We start from the raw sequence: 21,777 nt of genomic DNA, 5'->3' as shown, positions 1-21,777 counted from the left end.
TATGATAGATTCAGCTATAATTACTTAAATTATATCACAAGCTGATGAGTGATTAATTTGGGTTGTGTAGAAGTGTATATAAGTGAATTAATTTGGAATGAATAGGTCATAATGATACATTCCAAAATAAATGAAATGTGGGAGTTAGGGTTTAACAATAACATCAAATATAAAGAAACATACATCAAAAAAGAGGTTTACCTAAAGTCAAAGAGGAGAAGAAAAGAATAAGGATGGGATTTCCGATGATCAACAGAGTCCTAATCTAGGAAGGACTAACGCCCCTCTATGCTCAGCATTTCTCTGCCAAACACAAGTGAACTCCAGCTTCTCTTTTCAAAGACAGTTAAGAACTATATCAGGATCCCCTATCCCCTAATTGATCCTAAGGGATTTAAGTCAAGTTTACCTTCCAGATCAGCTGATGAGAAAAAATAGTTGTGATTTTACTGAGTTCCCTGCCTCTCCATCCCATAGTTCCCTATCTACTTCATGCTAGCCAAAAATGACTTTAGCGCACAGAGCTGAAACATAAATGCATAGTTGAACTGACAAATTTATAAACACATAAGAGTCATAAGAGTCAACCAACCAGCAGGCATGAATGACTATCTCAGCTCTTTGCTTTTCAACAGACAGGAAGTATAAGGAAGAAGAGAAGTATGAGGGCACTTCAAAAAGTTTGCTGAAAAACAAAACTAAAGATAATATGAATCTTCCATTAACTTTTTGAAGTACCCTCATATATTAGCCTCCCTAAATGAGAGAAATGAAAAAGAAACTTGAGTAGACAAACTTCATAATCTTACATAAGACTCCTGTTAACATTTATTATGTACTAATAAATGGAAGCTATATGTAGAGATTTTTGTTAAAGACCACAAATAAACACAATTTACTAAAGAACACTGCAACTGAGTTAACATAACATAGACCAACGCTGACTACAAATGCAACTCAGTCTTTTTAAAATTATGTTAACTCCCTATAAAAGAGCTTTGTTAATATAAAATTAACCAAGTTACCACAGTTATCAACTATATCAACTCACTAATAAGTAGTTCGGTGCAAATGAAAGACTATCACATTAATATTCAAAATTAAATGTAATCCAACAGAACACATTAAGACCTGTGCACTTTACTGTATACTAGTAATGTAGCAAGACTTTAATCATGAGTAACGGAGAATGGAGTATTTAGATAAAATTAATTTTCCATCTGACTAAAGTATAAATTTTTTAAAACAATCTTTTTTTTTTCTATAATGTGTTATATGCTCCATTGCCTTAGTATAAAGGCACCTTACGTGTGCAAAGAATCATACTAAGCTCTTTATGTTCATTAACTCATTCAATTTCAAATTCCTTTTTACATGATGAGGAAACCAAGGTCCAAAATGTTTGAAAAACTTGCCATGATCACATCCCAAGTCTCATTGAACTCTGTGTCTGCCAGGGTCTACAGCCTATACTTTCCATATGTCACCATAATGTGGTGTATTGATGACTCAGAACCACCATTTGAAACCACATACAACGTGATTCTCTGGAGTCTTTAGTTTTGAGCCATATGCCCGTATCTGAAATGGTAGTTCCAGAATGCTGTATCCTCCTAGCTGGTGACTCTTTTGTCTCCTGTCTTACTGTCATTTACCATACTACTTTTCTCAGTATATCTGCTTTTGGCAACCTTAGTCATTTCTTTCACAACTCCAAACATCAAGGTGCTTCTAATTTAATATCTATCATTAAGACGCATTACAAGTTGCCAAGAGTAAAATCTTCTCAAATTGGTGACAGTATTTTATAAAACAATTATTTCATAGTACTGTTAAAGACCATGACACAGAAAACTGCATAAAACAGAACAGAGCTGTAATTTTTAAAATGGCATGCAGCACTCTCAGGACCTAGTAGGGGAGGGGTGGATGGTGAAGAAGAGGTGACTATGGAGTTTCCTAACTCCTCTACAGTCACTGGAGCAGCTCTGCTTTTGTTTTACTGATTGGGGACAAACAAAATTCTGTAAGTTTTTTTAAGTGTGGAAACTACTTTTTAAAAAAAAGCTAATAGAAAACACTGTAAGACTACATTGGATGGAAGTTACTGGAAAATGGCTAAAAATTCAACAAGGCAGATCGTTGTTGAACACACAGTTAAAATAACCAGAACAAAGCACTGGATGTTATACTAAGGGTTCAGGGATTACTTCTGTATCATGCTTCTCTAATTTCTTTAACTTTTAGAACATTTAGAACAGTTAAATAATAGTGGTAAGAGAATTTCCTTGCCTTGTTCTTAATATTAATTTCACTTAGTTTCTAATACATCTCCATGAAGTACTTTCTTGACTATGATTTTGAGGTGTATATTTTAATTATATTAAGGATCTACTAAAGACTTTCGTCAGGAATAAATGTTCAATTTTATTAACTGCATGTCAAGATCTATTAAAATGATCAAATAGCTTTTCCTCCTTTATTATATTAAAAACATTCCAATACATCTTTGCTGTCCTAGAGTAAATTCTATTTAGTCATGGTATATTATATTTTGCATGTACTGTTGGATTTCTGCATCAATATCCTTAGATAATAGTGATCTACAGTTTTATTTTATTATGTTATCTCTAACAAATGTTATCAGTATTATACCTGCTCTACTGCTCTATTTTTGTGACACTAATATTGAGTGCTTTCTATACATCAGAAACAGTTCTAAGTATTGTATTTGTATTAACTTGTTTAGTCTTCACAGCAGCTTTAACTGGTGGGTTCTGTTACTGTTTTATAAAAATAATAGGAAGCCTCAACTCTTTCTCTTTGCACTCACTCAGTATAAGCATCAGTGAAATTAACCGTTCCAGGAAGATTTGAAAGAAGTTACTTGTAAAAACCATCTGGGCCTGGTAGGTTTAGGTTTTCAGTCTTCTTCTGGATCAGTTTTAGTAATTCATATTTTCCTAAAAAATTTTTCCTTTATTCCCTGACTTACTAGTTCTGCTAACCATTCTCTTAGAATTGTTAATATCATTTGTACCCATGCTTACTTTCTTTTTCATAATCCTAATCTTGCTTTTTATATTTTCTCTCTGTTAAAAAGAAATTGTTAGTCTTACTTATTTTTCTTTCAATCAAAGAACAAGCTCTGAGTTTTATTTATCTTAACTACCTTTTCTGTTTTCTAATTCATTACTTGCTATCTTTATTACTTTTTCCAGCTTTCCTTAGGTTTATTTTATAGTTCCTTTATTAAATTCTTTAGCTGAATATTTAATTTGTTAATTTTCATTTTTTAGTAGTGAAATTCTTAGAAATAATTTTACTTGTGTCCCATGTTATTCATGTATTTCAGTTTTATTATAATTACTTTCTAGACAGATTACAATCACCAGTTTGCAGTATCTTTAGATCTCTGACCTAAGACATTTTTAAGAGAGTATTTTTACATTTTTAAATTTGAGTGATTGAGGTTTTGTCATGAGGTTTGGAAAGACTTTGTGGTACAGTTTCTGGCTCTTATTTTTGTTATTAACTTAAAATTTCACTGTAGACTATGTACTTGATGATAATTTCTACTGTTTAAAAATTTTTTCGGTTTTCTTTCTAATACAATGTGTACCCTATTTTTTAAAACGTTCTATGGGAAGTTGAAAAAGTGTTTTCTGTTTACAATAACAAAATATATTTCTTCTATCAGCCTTATTAATTATGTATATCATTCAGATTCTCCATATCTTATTTTTTATCTCTTAGGTGTGGTAAGGGCTGAAAGATGTTTTAAAGAGTACCATTAGTATTCATGTTTAAAATAACCCCATTACTGTCTCTTTCTCCCAGAATTTGAATAGCTTCACTCTTCGATACTTCAGTGCTTCATCTTTAAAAAATAAAGATTTGTAGTTCTCTTTATATTAGAAACTATATCCTTAGGGCCAGCCCATAGCTCACTTGGGAGAGTGTGGTGCTGACAACACCAAGTCAAGGGTTAAGATCCCCTTACCGGTCATCTTTAAAAATAAAAAAATAAAAAAGAAATTTTTTTTTAAAAAGAAACTATATCCTTGATTATTCCAAAGGGCCTCTCTTTTTTCCTCACCTGGTATTTACTGCTTTTAATTAAACTTCTTCTAACAGTAACATCAATCCACTGATTACTTTTTTGTTTATATTTGCCTAGTATCTTGTTTTGACTATCCATGTACTTCCAACTCCCTTAGTATTTTGTTCTAGTGTTTCTGAACATCAAGTGTATAGCTGGGTTTTGTATTTCATCTAATCTGAATCCTGCTTAATAGGTGAATTTAAACCATGCGGATTTTTTGTTTTAACTAGCATATTTAGTCTTTTTATGTTTTCTCAGATTTTCTTTCCATGCTCATTCCTTTGGTTTTCCTTCTTTTAATACACCATTATTTCACATATTAAGCAAATGTTTACTGAGCACCTACTATGTGCCAAGCATCATGCTTAGTGTTAGGAACACAATGGTAAACAAAAAAGTTAGCTACATATTTATAATTACAAACTGTGGTTTTCATTTTTCCCCACTCCACCACCATGAGAGATTCTAAGAGGAGTAGGGATGAATAAGAGTCAAGGAAAATTTCTCAAAAGATGCTGAGACTTAAATAATACAAAGAAAATGCCCAAAAGAAAGAGTGGAAGGAAGACTAGGACAGGCAGAAAGTAAGTACTGTTTGAACAAAGGAGGCAAAGAACTTGCTGTGTTACAGAAACTGGAAGAAAGTCAGTAAGGCTGGCAAATATTGAATGTGGGAAAATAACTGCATGAGATAAAACTTGAGAGGTAGGCAGGCCAGGTCACGTAGGATTTTATGGGCTATGTTTAAGAATCTGGATTTTATTCTAGTACAAAAGGTATTCTAAAATACTTTCAAGGAAGGAAGTGACTTCCATTATACAATCATGCATTGCTTAACGGCAGGGATACATTCTGAGAAACGTGTCGTTAGGTGATTTTGTCATTGTGCGAATGTCATACCGTGTACTTACACACACCTATATGGTATACTGCTACAAACCTAGCCTATATAGTATCACCTATTGCTCCTAGCCAGCATCACCACAAACACATGAGTAACTGCAACTTCATTAGGCGATAGGAATTTTTCATCTCCATTATAATCTTACGCAGTCCGTCCTTGACCAAAACACCATGCAATGCATGACTATGTTTACATTTTTAAAATGTTGTTAACAGAATAAACTGAAGCATAGCACATATGGAATTGGGGAGACCAAGTAGTACACTATTAGCATAGCCCAGGAAAGAGATGATGTTGGCTTGGAGTAGCTTGCAAATGGTGGGGATGAACAAAAGTGAATGAATCCAAAGATTTTAATCAAGATAGCACTATCAAGTCTTCCTCTTCCTCCACCCAATTTTGCAGTTATAATGTTTACTTCTAGTTCTATGTAAAGTTACTTTTACACACAGTACAATTTGGTTGTTTTTATAATGAAGACATTCTTATTCCTTTACATAAATTTATTAATTCAGAAAATATTTATTAAGCTTATATTACTGCCAGGTAACAATCTGGGCATGGGAATGCAGCAAAGAAGAAAAAAATCCCTAGCCTCACAAAGCTTACAAGTTGTGAAATAAAATAACATTAAGCCTTCCTTACATGAGGGGTCTTCAAAAATTCACGGAGTCATATTATCTCTTAATTCTATTTTTCACGAACTTTTTTAAGTACCCTTGTATATCTGATTATGTTCTACAATAATATTCTAAATCAGTAACATGAAACATTTTTGTTGATATATAGTCATTCGTTCACTCAACAAACATTTATTAAATACTGTCTATGTTCCAGGCCCTATGCTACAGGTATACAGAAATATCCCCTCTTAGAGTATATATTCTATACTGACATACACAAACATATACATACACACACACACACACACACACACACACATCAAATATTTGGTAGTAGCAGAAGAAAAATAAAGCCGGATATGTGAATAAAGTATTACACAGAAATGCTATTTTTCTATTAGGAAATCAAGGAAGCCTCTCTAATGAGGTTACACTTCATCATAATCCTGAATGAAGTGAAGAAGTAAGCAATGCAGGTATCTGAATGTGAAACACTCCAGGAAAGGCGAGACCAAGTGCAAAGGCCCTGAGGCAGGAGGCTGGCATATTCAAGGAACACTAAGATTACCAAAATGTCTTAACTACAATGAGTGAGAGAGAAAAATCGTAAAAAATCTGAAGAGGCAACCAAGGACCAGATTATGTAAGGCCTATTAGACAATGGAAAGATCTTGGAATTTTATTCTAGGTAGGATGGGAAATTAAGTAGGATAGGAAGGATCTGAGCAGGAGAATAACCTGATCTGATTAACGTTAAAATAAAAATTACCTGGCTGCTATTTGGAGACCAGATGGTAGGGGTGCATAGTATAATCAGAGAAACCACTTAGGAACTTCCTACAACACACATGCAGGAAATGATGGGGGCTTATATTAGGATGGTAACAGTAGAGTGTGGATGAAGTAAGTGGTGGAATTCTAAATATGTTTTAAAGGTACAACATATAGGATTTGCAGATGAATGAAAGAGAGGAGAGGGTAAGAGAGTCATCAAGAGAGGAGGAGGATTTGGGGGAGAGAAATATAAGTCCAATTTTGCACATGGTAAGTTTGAGATGCCTAGAAGACATTCAAGTGGAATTGCCTAAATAACTGACTAATAGTTCACACATAAAGAAATGAGAGATGTTCATGCCTCTCTTACTGAAAACACTCACTGTTTTACAGTCACAAATTAAATATGCACAGGCAAATATCAAGATTTTTAAAACTCTAGTTAAATTATGGTACCAACAGGTAATTTTAACCTGAAAGTCATGGTTTCAACCCTTAGATTATAGTATAGTGTGAGAAACAGAAAAATATGCAAGCAATTAAAATACATGCACTAAGTGCTTTTATGGGAGAAGTCCAAAATGGATGAAGAAATTCAGGTAGAGATAAAAAAATTTCTGGCTAAATGTCAGAGTTCTCAACAAATGAGGAAGAATATCCAAGAAAGTAATAGAGGATTGACTCATGAATTAATATAATCAAGGATAAATTATTTTAGCTAGCAATATACTATTAAGTAAGGCACAGGTAACTGGTAAACTTTAATACCTTATGAATGAAACTGTGGCATTAAATATAATTTCAATTTAAATTTACATACATGAAATGATGCCAAATGCTAAAATGAGAGATTTCTAAAAAGTATTACCAGAATTTAAAGAAGTGAATGGTAAAAGACACTGAAACAGATCAAAAAAAAAAAAAAAGCCCATGAGGAATAGTCCCCAAGTTGAAACTTAGAGAATGAACAACAGTTAGAATAGTGAATACACCATACAATAGAAACTACATACACAAAAACTCAGAATTAGGAATTATTAAAGAGCTTAGAGAAATGAGTCATCCATTCAAAAAATATTTACTATACACCTATTTTGTGACAGGCTTTGTGAATCAAAGGTAAAGACAACACAGTCTCTGCCCTTAAAAAGTCTACAGAACAGTGTAGTGAGCAGACTATCAAAAGCAGTCATGATGTGTTAAGACTAGGTTAAATTCAGGCAGCTATGGAAATGCACAGGATGGGAATATAAGCAGATCCTGTGGGAGCAGGGAAGACTTCCTGAAGGATGTGACATCTAAGCTGAGACATGAAATGAATAGGAATTAACTAAACTGGGGGTTTGGGAGAGAAGAGGTAAGTGGGGAGGTTGGGGGGGGCGGGTACAGAGAATGGGAGGAAAAGCAAAATAGCATCCAGAGGTTAGTGTGTGTGCAAAGACCAGAAACAACTGGGCACAACACCAGTAGGTGGGTGGTGAATATTGGGGTTGGGATGTAACTTTACAGGGGTGAATGGCAAGAGCTAAGGCTGAAGAAATAAACAGGAACCAGACCATGGAAGGATTTGTAAGCCATGTTAAAGAGTATGAACTTTATCCTGAGGATGTCCCCTTGGCTGTACTAAAGTTTCATAACAAAGAAAAGAAATAAAGTTTAGAGTAGTGAGGGGCCAGATTATCCAGAACAAGATCTGCAAGCTCAATTATCTATAGAGACTGGATAAGTAATAAAAATGAGTAAAGAAGACCAGGTGTAAGAAAAATCCAGGAGACAACAGGGAATGATGAGAACTGCAGAAACGCAAAAGCCCTAACTAAATGGGGCTAAATTGTTCCAATAAATGAATGTGGCTCAGTGTTGCTAGATCTTCCAATTTTTAAAAAGAAGGAAATACAAAATTTCAAGAGAAATCTCTTGATTTTCTAACAATGATCAATCACATTTCTTTGAAACATGGTGCAGGTCAACATGGAGGGGACCAAACAAAACAAGACTGAGACAAACTAGTGCAACCAGCCACCAGTATAAGGTCTCTACTATAGAACCTCAATGACAAAGCTGAGGACTCTGACTTGGACCTGAAGGCAGTGGAGATTTAAACAGGGATGCAGAGTTACCGAAGATTTAAAGAGGGATGACACCACTTGAAAAGGCAGTGTCTGTCTTGTTCACTTCTGAGAAGGTACCTGACACTTAAGCTGGTTTCACGTTAAAACTGGAATTTTTAAAAAATTAGGGCTGGCCCGGTGGCGCACTGCTACAGTGCGCCGCTTGGGAAGCGTGGTGGCGCTCCCACCGAGGGTTCGGATCCCACATACAGACGGGTTCCCGCTCACTGGCTGAGCGAGGGGCGGGCACAGCGCCGAGGGTTGCGATCCCGTTGCCGGTCCCGGTCCGGTACGGGCGCGACACTGAGGGTTGCAGTCAATTGCCGGACATGAAAAAAAAAAAAAATTAGTGTCATGGTAGTAGATAGGACAAACTGGAGAACAGAAAATATAAGTAAGAAAAAGAGGGCCGAGCCCGTGGTGCACTCGGGAGAGTGCGGCGCTGGGAGCGCAGCAGCGCTCCCGCTGCGGGTTCAGATCCTATATAGGGATGACTGGTGCACTCACAGCGCTCGGTGCAGCCGGTCTCAAAAAGGAAAAAAAAAAAAAAAAAAAAAAAAAAGAAATAGTAACAAAACGAATCCAGTGCTCCTTTGCTTTAACTCCAGCCTGCTCTTTTACCAGTTTTTAGTTTTGTTCACAGCTACTACCACATACTGCCTAGTATTCATTCTATGCTGCCTGCTGTTCTTTCTTTGGCTATGTAACTGCCTCTGACTCAGAAATTTGGCCAACACACCAATGACCACAATTAGCAACTACCAGCTTTCATCTGGCTAGGGGCAAAGATATTAAATAGGATGAGTGATCACAGTGGATAGAACAATAAGAATATTCTTTGATTCACTTCAGCTCCAAGCCAGGAACCCTAATGTGGCTAGTCCAAATTAAGATGTGCTGTAAGTGTAAATAAAACACACCCAGATTTTGAAGACTTAGTATGAAAAAAAAAAGATTATAGATCTGTTGGGCTAAATAAAATATAGTATTAAAAGTAATTTCATCTGTTACATTTTACTTTTTTAATTTGGCCACAAGAAATTTTTAAATTACAATATATGGCTCCCTTTTGTGGCTTGTATTTTTCTTGGACAGTGCTATTCTAAATTAGTCACGTTTAATGTGAAGCCTTAAATTCATAAATTTTCATATGTAAATATGAATATTTACATTTCATGTAAATAGTCATATAATATTTTTTGTTCCCTTGGTATTAAGTTCTTCTTTGGTACATCTTTTTTCTTTTTTTTTTCCTTTTTGTCTTTTTTCGTGACCGGTAACAGGATCGCAACCCTCAGTGTCGTGCCCATACTGCGACCAGCAACGGGATCGCAACCCTCAGTGTCGCGCCCACACCGCGCTCAACCAGTGAGCGGACTGGTCTCTATATGGGATCCAAACCCTCAGCGGGAGCGCCGCCACACTCCCAAGTGCCACACTCTAGCGAGTGCGCCACCGGGCCGGCCCATTTGGTACATCTTGAATAAGATGAATTTAAGGTGAAAAACAGTGACAGCTTACCAGACTGTACAAAAAAGAGAATGACCCAAATTTCTAGGCAGAGGCTTGAGCCAGCAGGATTGTTCCACCAAATGGTACCCAGGCTCTCTTCATGTTATCTCTGGCAAAAGGGTTACATAGTAAGAAAGAAGTACTATGTACGTATGGAACAGGATTTGACCAATAATTTAACTAAATCCATCCAGCATAATAATATGCTTTAAGATTTTCTCAATTACAATCCAAGTGTTAAACTTAAAAAGTGAAATAAACATTGTTGACTATGATTTATTCAAGTTTGTCCCTTCTCAGCAATTTTCAGATATTTAAATTTGCCTTTTGGGGAGGATCTCACATACACTGACTCCAATTTGTATATGTGCTGCCGAAGCGAGCACTACACTGACTCCAATTTGCCACCAAAGAAAACACCTCTCTCTCACCAGGGTGAAATGAAATAACAGCATTACTTTTTATGAGATACCATGACAGATTTTTAAATGCACTGGAATTCTCATATTATAAACACTAGTTCCATCTGGAAACAGCCCATGGTACCTCTGGAAACTTGAAGACAGTGAAGCTTTAGAAAATTAACATTTCATAAATAAATACGGAACATAAACCATTTTGCAATACAGCACTGACTCAAAGAGAATACAGTAACACTGACTGAGAAAACCAACTGTACTCTCCCAATATGAGAAGATTACTAATTTTAAAAAGGTATCAGATACAGAATAAAAATAAAACGGAATTTTGAGATCCAAAATTTTCAACAGATTAAAATACTACTCAAGTCAGAGTTCTGACACAAAACAATTCAAGGCTTCATATAGCATTCTCAGTCGGATTACCTTAGTCTTTGGCAACCAACGGAAGAAAGAGAACCAGTGGAAAATATCCCAAATAGATTAAGGAGAACTTTGGGTTGAGGTGTTAGTTAATTTGAGAGTGAAGTATGAAAGTCCATCAGTTATTCATTCAATCATCTCATCTCAGAGTCTACTAAGCACAAGGCATTCTACTAAATTCTGGAGATTAAATGGTGAACAAGCTACAATCTCTGACCATTAGAGTTTACCCTCTAGTAGTTTTGTAAAAGAATAAGGAGTGAAATCGCCATCAATATTTGATTACCTGTTTCCCATGTCCCAAATCAAGACATCTCCCCATTCTCCTATTTGTATTTGGAGGGAAAGGGGTAGGGATTAAAAAGGGAGGGGGGGAGTGAGAAAAGAGATCTGCACATAACAATTGAATTAAAATTATTTTCCTTATCTCTTTGTCAAACTGCAAACTCCTTATGGAGAGAGGCTGAAACCTATTCGTCTCTCTATCCCCAACACCTAGTGTTTTTCTGCTATCTCAGAACTAGGCTAACCTGTAGCTATTTTGCCCAGACCGCTACTTTCTTTTTCTACTATATAAACCAATAAAGAATAAATGAAGATTAAAACAATAAAGGCCAACCTTTCCACTGTTCCTTTTTGCAAAATTAGGCATACACCTATATTCCATACAGGTATTTTAAAAGCTACAAAGTAAAATACATATTCTTTAAGGAAAAACATGGAATTCCATAAAGCTAGTTTCCTTTCACCACCATCACCAGATCTCCCTCACCTCCCAACACCATCCAGAGACAACCACTACCATGAGTTTGGTGTAAATGAGATCACACTGTACATATCATTCTGCAAGTAACTTTCCTTGCATTTATGAGGTCTCTCCATATTTAACCCATCAAAAGACAGCATGGCAGTGATATGCTGGAGTCAGTGGACTCTGCAGCCAGGCAACTGAGATTCAAATCTTAGCTTTGAATCTCAGCTCTGCTATTTACTAGCTATGAGAGTGGGTAGGTTTTTTACACCTTTGTGTTTCAGTATTCCCTTATGGGGAATATCTCCTTAAAATGGAGATAACAATAGTACCTATTTCTGAGTTCTCAAGATGATTAAAATAATTAACGTTCATAAAGTACTTAGAACAATACCTAGAAAAGACAATTTGTTTCTTAAAATAATCATTAATAATAATACTCTAAACATAGATCTACATAATTCTCCATTATATAACTATCCTATACTTTATTTATCCACACCCTTCTACTGACACACATTCAGATTTTTTTTCCAAATGAATATCCATGTACAAATCTCCTTTGGCAAATGTTCAAGTTTCTCTAGATTAATACCTTGACTAGTAATTAACTGCTGGATACCAGAGTATGCACATTTTCAACTACACGAGTAAGACTTACCCCATCCTGAGCTTTGTGATCTATGGGTGAAAATTTATAGCTCATAAGTTTTAAACTGCATTTCCCTACAAATGAGACTAAGTATCTTTTCAGTTCATTAGCCATTTCAATTTTCAGTTTCCTCTGCTGTAAACTGCCTTTATATCCATTGCTCATTTTATTTGTACCATCAGTCTTATTCTTTTGATCTTTATATGGTATGGACACAAATCTACCATATATTAAAGACAATGCACATGCCTCCTCCCACTCATACTACTTATCTCTTAGTTTGGTTTATGATGTCTTTTATTAAACCTAAGTTTTTCTTTCTGAGGCAGTAAAATCACTTATCCTTGATGGCTCATTCTTCTTTTCTTGACTTGTTAAAACAAGGCCATCAATAACCTGAAGTTGCACATTCCATATTCTCCTCTTTTTTAAAAATAGGTTTTCAGTTAATTGTTTAATTCAACTGGAATTTACTTCTGCATATGGTTTGAAGTGGTGGTCTAGTTTTCCCCCTATATCAAAAACCAATTCAACAGTCTTACTTTTTCTTTCACTACTGACAGGAAATGCCATCTCTAGTATTTACCAACTTTCCAGATATGTATGGATCCATTTCTCTTTTTTTGGTCCTTTTTGAGACCAGCCACACCGCGCTCAGCCAGTGAGCGCTGTGAGCGCACTGGTCATCCCTATATAGGATCCGAACCTGTGGTGGGAGCGCTGCCGCGCTCCCAGCGCCACACCCTCCCAAGTGCGCCACAGGCTCAGCCCTCCATTTCTGAACTCTCTATTCTGTTATATTAATCTTTTACTGTACTAATACTATAGTACTTTAAATACCATAATTTTTTTTTACTTTTTTTTTATTGAGGTATAACTTACATATTGTAAAGTATAAAAATATTAAGTGTACAGCTTGATTTTTAAATATTTATACCCCTGTGCGATCCAACCCAAAGACATTAATATGTCTCATGCTCCAGAAGGCTCCCTCATGACCCTTGCCAATCAGCACCATGCTTCCAAGATAGCCACTATTCCGACCTCTATCACCATAGATTAGTTCTACCTGTTTCTGAGCTTCCTATAAATAAATCATACAATATATAATCTTTTGTGTCTCACTTCTTTCACTCAACATTAAGTCTTGGAGATTCATCCCATGTTGTGTATAGCAGTACTTTATCCTTTTTCACTGCTATGTCATATTCCATTCTAAATAAATTAACTTTAAAATTAGTCTTGAGGGCCGGCCCGGTGGCGCACTGGATAGTGCGCCGCTTGGGAGGCGCGGCGGCGCTCCCGCCCGAGGGTTCGGATCCCACATACAGACTGGTTCCCGCTCACTGGCTGAGCGAGGCGCGGGAGCGGCACCGAGGGTTGCGATCCCGTTGCCGGTCCCCGGTCCGGTACGGGGGCAACACTGAGGGTTGCGATCCGTTGCCAGACACGGAAAAAAGACAAAAGACAAAAAAAAATTAGTCTTGATATCTAACAAGGCAAGTTCCTCCTCATTCTTTTCCTTCTCCAGAACTGTCTTGGTTATTCTTGCACCTTTACTTCTACACATGAAGGTCATATCCACAAAAGAATCCCATTGGGACTTTTGTCTGAAACTACATATAATCCACAAAGAAGTAATTTTTCAGTAATATTTATTACTAATAAATTTCAAATAAACTTCCCACCCACAAATACAGTAATTGTGCCTTTTATTCATGTCTAATTTTATGTCCTTCAATAAAATTTTGGGTACTTGGGGCTGGCTGGTTAGCTCAGTTGGTTAGAGCGTGGTATTATAATACCAAGATCGTGTCTGTACATATGCTTCAAAGTTTTAAAAAGTAAGATGTGTATAGTATGTTGTCATTTTTCTAAGAAAGGGATATAGATATATGTAATTTGTGTACTGAGGGATATCTCTGGAGAGATACTCAAGAAATGGTGACATTGCTTCCTTCTAGGGGTGAGAACTGAGTGGCTAAGTGAGAGAAATGGGCAGCGTAATAACTTCGTATAGCATACATTATACGAAGTTATACGAACCAACCAGCCTAAAAAAAAAAAAAAAAAAAAAAAAAAAATTGGGTACCTTATAGAATTTTCTATAAAGATTTTTATTTTCTAATTGCCTGTTTCCTATTTGAATGTGACCTTGTATCATCCAGAAATGTTGAATTCTCTTATTAATGCAAACAGTATGTTCATTTCTTCTTAATTTTCTAGGGAGATGCTCATCTTCCTTTCCAATCCTTTTGGATTTTATTTCTTTTTTGCTTATCTTTCTTAATAATATATAGGAAGCAGATGCTTGAGGAAACCCAAACACAGTCATCCAAGTGTCATCAAGGTGATCTTCTGAAGTCAGAGAATCTCCTTGAGTATAAAAAGGATCCTCCTGGGCAGGAGATAATGTCATCATTCGTGGATGACCAATATTTGCTGCACGAAACATACTTTGCCCCATCCCAGGAGTAGTTGTCGTAACTCCAACAAGAGAACTCTGCATTACTGAAATGTTTGGCTGTCTTCTTGAAGTTAAAGGTGTTGTTGACCCAAGTCCTGGAAATATCATCATATATACTTCTAACTGGTAGAACTCCACTTTTATCTTTATGAGCTGATATAAATGGTTGTGGTGGTCACCCACCTGCAAGTGAAGGTGATCTCATTTCCATTATTCCTACTGAAGGGCCACCAACTGATCAAGGTTGTGGCATCACTGGAGCTGGCAAATACCCCATTAAAAATCCAGGTAAGAACTGGGCATTAACTCCTGGCTTGATGACATGGGTGAACCCAGCATCACTAGTTCAGATCCCAACGTGGGCACCCTGGGTTTCACAGCAAAGGCTGATATTGTGGCTGCAACTACTCTTAATCTCAGGACTTTCCCCATTTTCAAAAATGGCAGAAACTCTCTTTTTTGCTTATCTTATTGATAGAGATGTATCTGCCTTACTCTTGACTTTAACTAGAATGTTTCTAAGGTTTCACTGTTAAGCATGCTTGTCATTTGATTTTGCAACGTAGCCTTTACTGGAAGAAAAAAAGTTCACTTCATAGATTAAGAAGATTTTTTTTTTAACATTAATAGGCATTGATTTTTATCAGATACTTCTACTAAGTCTATCTAGATGTTTTTTCCTAAATTTCCTTATAAATTACACTGATAACATCTTTCAAATATTGACCTATCCTTATATTCATATACTAACTAAAATTTTTATGTCTGTGTTCATAAATAAGATTGAATGTAAGATATTTTCCCTTGTATCTTCTTTCCAGTCTAAGTTTCAAGGCTAAACCTGCCTGATAAACAGGCAGGGTACTTGGGCCGGCCCGGTGGTGCACTGCTACAGTGTGCCGCTTGGGAGCCAGTGGCGCTCCTGCCAAGGGTTCGGATCCCACATACAGACCGGTTCCCGCTCACTGGCTGAGCGAGGTGTGGGTGCAACACCGAGGGTTGCGATCCCGTTGCCGGTCCCAGTCCGGTACGGGCGTGACACTGAGGGTTGTGATCCGTTGCCAGACACGAAAAAAGACAAAAAGGAAAAAAAAAAAACAGGCAGGGTACTTTCCTTCTTTTTCTGTTCTCTTCGTCAATTTGTAGAAAATTGGGATTATCTGTTGCCTGAAAGTATATATGAAATTACGATTACAAATATCACCATTAAACCTATTCCTTCTCATACCGCTTCACAAAAATTAGGATGGCAGTAATCTAAAAGACAGATAATGAAAAGTGTTGGTGACAGTATGGAAAAACTGGAAACCTCATACATTGGTGGAAGGAAAGTAAAATGGTTCGCCACTCTGGAAAACAGTCTGGCAGTTTCTCAAAAGGTTAACCATAGAGTTACCAAATGACCCAGCAATTCCACTCCTAGGTACATAACTGGAAAGAAATGAAAACATATGGCCACACAAAAACTTGTATACAATGTTCACAGCAGGACTATTCGTAACAACCAAAAAGTGAAAAACAATCCAAATATCCATGAACTGATGAATGGATCAACAAAATATGGTATATCCACACACAATGATATACTATTTTGCCATTAAAAAAAAAAAAACAGTGAAGTGTACTGATACATACTACAACGTGGATGGACTTTAAAAACATTATGCAAAGTGAAGGCTGCATATTGTGTGATTCCAGAACAGGCAAATCTATGGAAACAGAAAGCAGACACTAGTTGCCTAAGGCTAAAGGGTTTGGGGAGATGAAAATGTTCTAAAATTGACTGGTAATCATTTCAGAACTCTGTAAAAATACTAAAACCCACTGAATTGTACATCTTAACTTGGTAAATGGTATGGTATGTGAATTGTATCTCGATAAAGTTATTTTTAAAAACCTTGGGGAAATTCACTACAGCTTCAATTTCTTTAATGGTTTTTGGTTTCTTTGGATTTTTTTCTTGTACGATCAAATTTGGAAAGATTTTTTCCCTAGAAAAATGATCTTTTCATCTCATTTTAAAATTTTATATAAATATAGTGATCTCTTATAATTTTTAAAGTCACTATTGTACTTATAGCTATAGCCCCCCCTCCCCTTCAAAATTTTACTACTTGTGTCATCTGTTTTTCTTGATGAGTATTTCCAGAATCTACTAACAGGAACCAGCTTTGATTTGATTAATCATGACATTGTTTTTATTACTACTGATTATTTTCTAGTTCACCAAATTCTATTTTTATTTTTATTATTTCCTTTTTCTTCCTTCTTTCTTTGGTTTTATTATTCCTTTTATTACTTTTTTCATTTGAACAGCTGGTTCATTTATTTTCAATCTTTCTATCTAATATATGCATTTAAGGTTATAAATCTAACCCTAAGTACCATTTTTCTGGCATCCCTCAGAGTTTTGATTAAAATGCTTTCATTGTGATTCAATTCTAATTATTTTATTATCTTCAGTATGGATTTTTTTAATTCTTGAAAATTCTTAATCATTTTGTTTTCAATACTGCTTCTCCACCATTCTCTGCACTCTTTTTTTTTTTTACCGGTAAGGGGATCGCAATTCTCGCCATGGTGAGTTCTGCACCACACTCAGCCAGTGAGCACACCGGCCATCCCTATATAGGATCCGAACCCACAACCTCAGAGCTATCAGCACTGCACTCTCCCGAGTGAGCCACGGGGCCAGCCCCATTCTCTGCATTCTTTATTCAGAAACTCCAATCAGACATATGTTGAAGCTTCTTAATCTAACCTTGAAGGTATCCTTAATATTTTTCATCTCTATCTCCCTGTGCTGTTCTGGAAGAATTCTCAGCCTATTTTCAAATTAACAACTTCTCTCTTCTATTTTGCCCATTTATTGACTTATTTTCTAACTAGCAACATCTCTCATTTTGAAGATTTCAACTCGTTACATATCTATAGATATTTATTGTTTCTTAAATAATTGTTCTTAGTATAATACAATATGCTCTTAATTATAAAAGTGAATAGATATATTTTAAGCTAAGACACTTTTAGGTAAAATATTCTTTGAAAAGTTCTCTATTATAAAACTCTTCTTTAATGACAAAAACAAAACAAAACTATTTCTCAAAAATTCTCTTGGCTGGGGCCAGCCCGGTGGCGCACTGGATAAGTGTGCTGCTTGGGAAGCGCGGCGGCGCTCCCGCCCGAGGATTCGGATCCCACATACAGACCGGTTCCCGCTCACTGGCTGAGCGAGGCGCAGGAGCAGCGCCGAGGGTTGCAATCCCGTTGCCGGTCCCCGGTCCAGTGCGGGGGCAACACTGAGGGTTGCGATCCGTTGCCGGACACGGAAAAAGATAAAAGACAAAAAAAAAAAAATTCTCTTGGCTGCTGTTCTACCAAATATTATCCCCCTGTGCCTACCTATATCAAGGCATGGGAAAAACAAGTTCCATTATTCCCATACTAGAATTAGGGAAGCTGAAGCACAATATAGTTCTCTTTAAAATACTTTCTTCCCGACTTTTTTTTTAAATTTCAAAGCCACAGAAAAGTTGAAAGCACAGTGAATACCCATATACATTTCACCCAGATTCAAAATTAACATCTACTACAATTGCTTTTTATCTCTCCTTTTGTTTCTCTCTGCATATGCATACATACACCACATTCAAATACCCACACACTTATCTTCTGAACCCATTCCTGAACTCATTATGATACTCCACTTTTAAATATTTCAGCATATTTCTTCAAAAATAAGGGCACTGGCAATCTAACCATTATATCATTATCACACCAAAGAAACTACGAGGTTGAATAGAATCTTACACAGATATGCAGCTGCAGATTCAAAATTAGTTCTTAAGTCATCTGACTAAATGTTCTTTATCTTGGCTTGTCAAATAACTGGAACAGAACTGGTTCTCTGGTGATTATTTAGAACTGACAGTCTGTTAAAAGAGCATTTCCTTCCTTCAATGACCTTGAAATTAGTTTCATTTACTGTTTCATAAGACAAGTATTCTTAAAAATAAGCATTTCTGAAAATCAACAAATAATCTAAGATATTCAAACCTCAAAAATCAAGTATAATGAATTTTCAGTTTTTCTAAAACTATATAGCAATCTTAAAGTGTAGCCATTCTAATTAATGCTCTCAAAACTATGCATTCTCTTTTTAACGTGCCATAGGAGAAGTTAATATTATACTAAACAATTAGAATGTCACTGTACCAGTTTTTAAAGGAAAAAAGTTGTTTTTAACAGAGGAGAAAAATAGTACAAAAAGTATTGAAAGGCAAATGAACCTGTTTTATACATGAAAAAATTGGTAAGTATATTCACGAATCTACATGAAAAACTAATCTTTCAATGGGTACAACTTAATCTTAGTCACTGATGTTAAGAACTAAGACCAAAAAAAAGAAAAAACTATAAAATCCTATTCCTGCTCTGAAGGAGCATACAACCCAGATTAAGAGTTTTATATATAGGGCCAGCCCGGTGGCGCACTGGATAAGTGCGCCGCTTGGGAAGCGCGGCGGCGCTCCCGCCCGAGGGTTCGGATCCCACATACAGACCGGTTCCCGCTCACTGGCTGAGCGAGGTGTGGGAGCAACACCGAGGGTTGCAATCCCGTTGCCGGTCCCCGGTCCGGTACGGGGGCAACACTGAGGGTTGCGATCCGTTGCCGGACACGGAAAAAGACAAAAAGACAAAAAAAAAGAGTTTTATATATATACATATAAAATAGCAATACAATTTGAAGCTAATATTTAAGGGTTAAACTGTGTCATACAGATTAACTATACCCACAGAAATGTTTAAGATCAATCTAGAGTCAAATACTAGCTGACAAGAGTATTTATTATGTGGTGCTAGGCACTGTACTAAGAGCATTCCACGAGTTAATACATCCTCACAGAAATCCCACTTTTCCACTGAGGAAACAGAGGTAGCAAAGATGCTAGCATAAAAGGATTGATTCAAGGAGTAGGACTTTTGCTTCAACTTTAAAACACAGAAAAGGAGAATGAAGAGAAGGCCATTTCAAGAAAACAGAAAAGAACAAGCCAAAGCATAAATATGACAACTATCCAGTTAAGACCAAACAAAAGTTTCAAACTGAAGAAATTAATCCTGGATAAGCAGAATGGGATTGGATTATGAGAGGCCTTAAATATGCAAAACATGGGTGAAAATTCTATAAAACAGCTACAACAGGGTACCACTACAGGCTCTATGTGCTAAAAATGCTTTTTTAGAAACAGTAACCCGGTAATAATGCAGCAAGAAACTCTAACATTTACATGCCAACTCAATAAATTATCTGGTACCTGAAGAATTAGAGAGCTCAAACTGAACCAGTTCTGCCACACTTCACATCAGTAAGCCCTTTCATTAGGAACAGGGAAGTGGTAAGTATAATTACAACATACCCTAAATTATTTTTCAAATATACCTTCAATGAAGTTAAAAAGTACCATTGAAAACTATGCCATTACAAAGTGCTAGTCCATTACTATAAAACTATTCTTGCTGTTTAGTACTATTGTCCCAGAAGAATTTGACCAAATTTGGCATGTGCATAAATTTTACAGTACAAATATTTACTTCAATAAAAACATCATTAAGAAATGTATAAAATAATTCAACATATAGCTTCCCTACATTGCCTTTGAACTATTACACTATATACCAAAAGCCAGTAAACATGACTTTTTAAAAACAGCAATTATGCAAATATATTTTAAAATTAATGTCAAACTTTTTATTCATACACCAATAGCTCAGTACTTATCATTCATACAATAATTTCCATAATGCACATTAAACATACAAAAAGAAGCTATCCTAAACAACTTCCTTTGTAATTAAACAAACTCCTTCTTTTTTCTTTTTTTTGCTGGCCAGTACAGGGAGTGAACCCTGGACCACTGTGTTATCAGCACCACGCTCTAACCAACTGAGCTAACCAGCTAGCTCTAAATAAACTCCTTCTAAAGAGAAGAAATTTTAGAAAAAAAATCTCAAGTTCATGAAAACCAGGTTACTTACCAGTAACTTGAGTTATCCTATTGGGTCTTTTTCCCTCACAGATCCACCTCTCTTGCCCTTCTGTCCAGCATGAGAATCTTCCTGACGGGCATCCACTGGAACTGAAGGGGCATGCAGTACAGACGTATATGTAAGAAAGTTGGGGGGAAGGGATTTGGGAGATGCTAGAGACATGCTTCAGTGCACTTGCTTACCTTCCTGAAATTGGAAATTTCAACAGTTCCTTGGTCCTCGAGGCATTCACAATAACTTCAAAGAATGTGGATCTGTGGAGATTACCCAATAGGAGAACTCCAGTTACTGGTAAGTGATCCAGCTTTTCTTCTCTATCAGAATAAGAAGATTATTTTATTTGAGATTATTATTACATGTAGAACTACAGGTGAAAGGGTTGCATATTCACCAGACAACTACATATGTAAGCACCACAGGAAATGTGGAAACAATTTGCTAACTACAATGTCAACAAAAACTTCTAGCATTATGAGAAACACAAAGAAAATGATTTGAATGGTTTCATTTTTAAGTGTCCACTATAATGGCAGCTATATTTTAACCTACAAAAATATCAGCTATCAGACTATTCCAGTTCACTGAAACAAGAATAACTAGTTGATCAAAATCCCCCATTTTTTGGGCCGGCCCGGTGGCGCACTGTGCTAGTGCACCACTTGGGAAGCGCGGAGGCGCTCCCGCCGAGGGTTCGGATCCCACATACAGACCGGTTCCCACTCACTGGCTGAGCGAGGCGCGGGGGCAACACCGAGGGTTGCGATCCCGTTGCCGGTCCCGGTCCGGTACGGGGGCGACACTGAGGGTTGCCATCCGTTGCTGGACACGGAAAAAGACAAAAAAAAAAAAAAAAAAAAAAAAAAAACCCCCCTTTTTGTAAAAACCCCTCATCTTTAAAATTCCCCAATTTTTTTTAAAAAACCCCCCATTGGGTAAACACCCCCAATGGTTAAATTTCACCGATTTTTAGTAAAAAACCCCCCAT

General features: G+C 36.5%; 2 protein-coding genes and 1 pseudogene across 2 annotated transcripts in view; all 3 read right to left on the bottom strand.

The window, feature by feature from the left end:
• Positions 1-21,777, bottom strand: part of LOC103588740 (YY1-associated factor 2-like) — a 49,103-nt gene that overhangs the window by 23,994 nt on the left and 3,332 nt on the right. The window contains exon 3 of the mRNA XM_008570539.1: positions 20,975-21,106. Coding sequence (XP_008568761.1) covers positions 20,975-21,106 — 132 coding nt within the window. The remainder of the gene's footprint in view (positions 1-20,974; positions 21,107-21,777) is intronic.
• Positions 13,206-15,173, bottom strand: LOC103588737 (annotated as a pseudogene).
• Positions 21,082-21,777, bottom strand: part of LOC103588738 — a 20,655-nt gene continuing 19,959 nt past the window's right edge. Inside the window, exon 3 of the mRNA XM_008570538.1 lies at positions 21,082-21,106. The gene's annotated coding sequence lies outside the window, so the exon portion shown is untranslated. The remainder of the gene's footprint in view (positions 21,107-21,777) is intronic.

The sequence above is a fragment of the Galeopterus variegatus genome, unplaced genomic scaffold (assembly GCF_000696425.1).
Source record: "Galeopterus variegatus unplaced genomic scaffold, G_variegatus-3.0.2 Scaffold610, whole genome shotgun sequence".
NCBI lineage: Eukaryota > Metazoa > Chordata > Mammalia > Dermoptera > Cynocephalidae > Galeopterus > Galeopterus variegatus.
The sequence above is the reverse complement of the archived record's forward strand: the minus strand, read 5'-3'. Positions and strand labels throughout refer to the sequence as shown.